At 51.9% G+C, this 3,814-nt stretch overlaps 1 protein-coding gene across 1 annotated transcript; it reads left to right on the top strand.

Annotated features, from left to right (window-relative positions):
• Positions 1 to 536: 536 nt before the first annotated feature.
• LOC103810818 (myotubularin-related protein 4-like) lies at positions 537 to 2,005 on the top strand (the record flags this gene model as incomplete). Its single annotated transcript, XM_009083740.1, has 3 exons — positions 537 to 647; positions 900 to 988; positions 1,371 to 2,005. Coding segments are annotated over 3 exons (378 nt in total), but the record flags the coding sequence as incomplete, so codon positions are not given.
• Between the last annotated feature and the right edge of the window lie 1,809 nt (positions 2,006 to 3,814).

Raw genomic sequence — 3,814 nt, 5'->3', positions numbered from 1 at the left:
TGAGGGTGACTGGGGACACCTGGGAGCATGTTGGGGGTGACTGGGGACACCTGGGAGCGTGTTGGGGGTGACTGGGGACACCTGGGAGCGTGTTGGGGGTGACTGGGGACACCTGGGAGCGTGTTGGGGGTGACTGGGGGCACCTGGGAGCGTGTTGGGGGTGACTGGGGGCACCTGGGAGCAGGTTGAGGGTGACTGGGGACACCTGGGAGCGTGTTGGGGGTGACTGGGAGCACCTGGGAGCGTGTTGGGGGTGACTGGGAGCAACTCCAACCCACAGCTCTCCATCCCTTTGGGAGAGGGTGGTGAGATAGTTCCTGTGTTTACTCAGCTTTGTTCTCCTGTGCCCCTGCCACGTCCTCATGCCACTCAGAGGTTCTGTGCTGTTTGAGGGCCAAGTTCCTACACACTCTTGAGTGCTTTACCCCCTGATTTTGGGGAGCTCTGGAGCCACCCAGGTGTCCCTCACAAGCATGGAGTGTGTGTGAAGCAGAGAATGGCTGTGAGGGGATTGGTGACTTGGTCTTGTTTTGCAGACATGTCTGAAGGAGTCAGACGGCAGCGACACGGAGGATTTCTGCTCTGACCACAGCGAGGACTGTTTGTCAGAAGCAAGTTGGGAGCCTGTGGATAAGAAGGAGACTGAGGTACATGTCCTGGGATGCAGTGGGAGGGAATGTTTCTTTGGGTGGGTACAGCAGCAGGGAGTGGGCTGGAAGTGAGGCAGTGAGTCTCAGCACATCCTCTGCTGCTGGCTCTGGTGGAAGGGCAGCTGGTGGGGTGGGCTCACTCTGAGCCAGCCTGTGTGGCCCAAAGCCACCCCCAGGCTGTGCTGGGCTCTGCAGAGCTGTGGCTGGGGGGTCAGGCTGGGAGCTGATGAGGCCTGGTGTCTGCCCTAGGTCACACGGTGGGTTCCAGACCACATGGCCTCGCACTGTTACAACTGTGACTCTGAGTTCTGGCTGGCCAAACGGAGGCACCACTGCAGGTAAACTATGTCAGCACTCTGCATCTGCTCCTCTCCTCAGCCTCCCCCTCACAGAATGCCCCTTTGCCATGTCTGTTCCCTCCAGCTCCCAGGAGAAGGTTTGAGAGCTTTCTGTTATTTGCCTCATCAATCCCCTCCAAATTTCCATTTTGCATTGGTCTTTTTTCTATTTTTCCAAGGCCTTTGATCCCTCTGCTGGGCAGCAGTGCCCGTTAGTCTCTTGGTAGTGATAGCAGGTTGCTTGCATTGCAAACACAGTATAAGAAGCACATTGACAAGTCCTCAGTCAGGCTAGAGGTTCACCTTGACCTGGACCCTTTGTGCCTCCTACTGCCATGGTATTCCTAGCTGTCTTCTCACTGCTCTTCTTGCTCCTTTACAGGAACTGTGGGAATGTGTTCTGTGCTGGTTGCTGCCACCTGAAGCTGCCCATCCCTGACCAGCAGCTGTATGACCCTGTCCTCGTTTGTAACTCCTGTTATGACCACATCCAAGTGTCTCGTGCCAGGGAGCTCATGAGCCAACACCTGAAGAAACCCATTGCCACAGCTTCCAGCTGAATGCCACACCAGGGACCTGTCTAAGCCCAGCCTTTTCTCTCATGGGTTTGAAGGGTGACTCTGCCTCCAGGGTAACTGTGAAGGCCTTTGGTGCAACACTTAACCACCAAGCTGGAATGCACTGTCTGCAGCAGGTTCACTGTCAGGCTGGAGCAGAGGAGCTCAGATTGGAGAGGACAGTGTGTGTCCCCACTCTGGAACCAGTGGGCTGTGTGTTGTAGTCCTGACGACCTAGGGCTGAAGAGGGGATCACCACCTCTTCCTTTTGTGGGCTGGAAAGCAGTGTTTTCCCAGCTCTTGCCTGTGCAAAGTCCCCCCAAAGCAATAGAAAGGCATGTTTAGAACCACCTCCCCCTCCAAAGGCAGGCTGCTGTGCCAGAAGGAAGAGGGCAGGCTCCTGGTGGTCAGAAGGGCCTCAGCCTGGAGCAGATCTGTAGATTCTCTTTCCATGAGTGTGATTTGTGATCAGCTTGGTGAACAAGACTCATTAGCCATCACTAATTGATTTTCTCTTGGGTGTTGAAGAGGAATTCATTCTGGCTGAGAAGGGGCCGAGCAGCTCGTGCCCATTTCAGGCTCCGCTGGGATCGGTGAGCACACTGGACTTTGTCCCTGTCCCCAACTCTGTGGGGAGATGGGAGATTGGCTTTTCACTTCTGCTCTGCCCATCTGCTTTGTCTCTGCAGTCATGTCCCAGCCTGGTGCTAACACAGGAATGGCACCCTGATCCTCTCCTGGCATGGAAACAGAACTCGTGTTCCTGTGTTGCTCCTCCTCCCTCTTTTCTGCCCTCAGCTCTCCACTTCCTACTGCTCTTTATCCTGAAAACTTGATACCTTGAGGGTATAGGCCATAATGTGTTGTTTTACCTCCTGGAATGTGCTGTCTGGTGTATGTGAGGGTTTCAGTCCAAATGCTGCTATATATTTCTGTGCACTTAATGTAACCCGAAGAAGGGAGAATGAAGCATCGATACCAAAACGGGGTGGGAAGGACACTACGGTCTGTGCTTTTCACTTTAGGATGTACAGCCAAGCTACAGTGATTACCATGATGTGTGGCATCTGTTCAGTGGTGGAAACAATCTCTCTGACTTGCCCCAGCGCTACCTAAAATGCCTCTTGAATTGGACTTCTTGGGTTCTTTTTTGGCTCCTGTACAGTGGTCAAAGTTCAGAGTTGCCAACTTGTAATTGCCTCTCTGCTTTTTGTTTAAACTAGAGAGCAGGAATCCCAACTCATCTGAAGGACAAGGAACTGGGTTTAGAAAGGAACAAAGGTTTAGAAAGTGGGTTTCAATGGGTTTGTGAATCCCTGGATTCCTAGGGAGCATCCATCCTGCCTCCTCTGGAAGGCATCTGTGGATATCAGTGAGGAAGAAGAGTTTGGAAATGGAGCATTTCTTTGCAGATATGCAGGTTTTTTGTTCCAATAGATTCTGCACCTCAGGAGCTGAGACTTGGTATGTGGCAGGGAGGACTGTGAGGACATTGATCTGCTGACAAGGACTTGATGCTGCTGTGTCAAAAGATCTCCCAGATCTTTTGCTAATGGTTTGTCATCTCCATCAGAGGGAATGGAATAATGACCCTTTCCTGCACTTTGACTTGTCAGCCTCTGGTTTGGCACAAGCAAAGCATCCTCTGAAGACCCTGTACTTCCTTGGACTCTGCTTCTTTTCCATCCTGGGAACAACCAACATGGCTTTGGGAAGAGAAGGCACCTTGCTTCAGATTCTCCCCTGCCTTGTACCTTGCAGTCATTGCCAGCCATGGAAGAGTGACATTTGGCTGGTAGAAGAAACTGGATTTGCTCCTGTTTTGCACGTGTTGGAATGACTGCAAGTAATAAGGAAGCCAGAAACTAGGTACTCCTGGCCCTTCCTTTCAGGCCATTAGTCCAAACTGCTTTTAGCTCTCGTGAGTTTCAGCGTCACAATGTGCTGGCCAAAAACTCTCCAATCAGTTGATTAGCATTGTGACAACAAAATGTGCTGTACAACTCAATACAGTCAAATAAATCTCTATATTAGTGCTGCTGTGTTTGGGCCCTTCTTTCCTCTCTGGGAGAACATTCTGCCTCCACAGTGGTTTTCAGGCTGCTGTTCCCCACTGCCTTTTCCCCTTGTTTAAGGTGTTTTAGGGATTTACTGTCCTTTCCCACGGTCGAAATCAGGGCAGGACACAAAGCACCTCATGCTAAAGGTTATCTCTTCCCAGGATAACCTGCTCCTTCCAGCCTCTCCTGTAATGACTCAGTGAGGAGTT

This window comes from Acanthisitta chloris, unplaced genomic scaffold (assembly GCF_000695815.1).
Source record: "Acanthisitta chloris isolate BGI_N310 unplaced genomic scaffold, ASM69581v1 scaffold37481, whole genome shotgun sequence".
NCBI lineage: Eukaryota > Metazoa > Chordata > Aves > Passeriformes > Acanthisittidae > Acanthisitta > Acanthisitta chloris.
The sequence above is the reverse complement of the archived record's forward strand: the minus strand, read 5'-3'. Positions and strand labels throughout refer to the sequence as shown.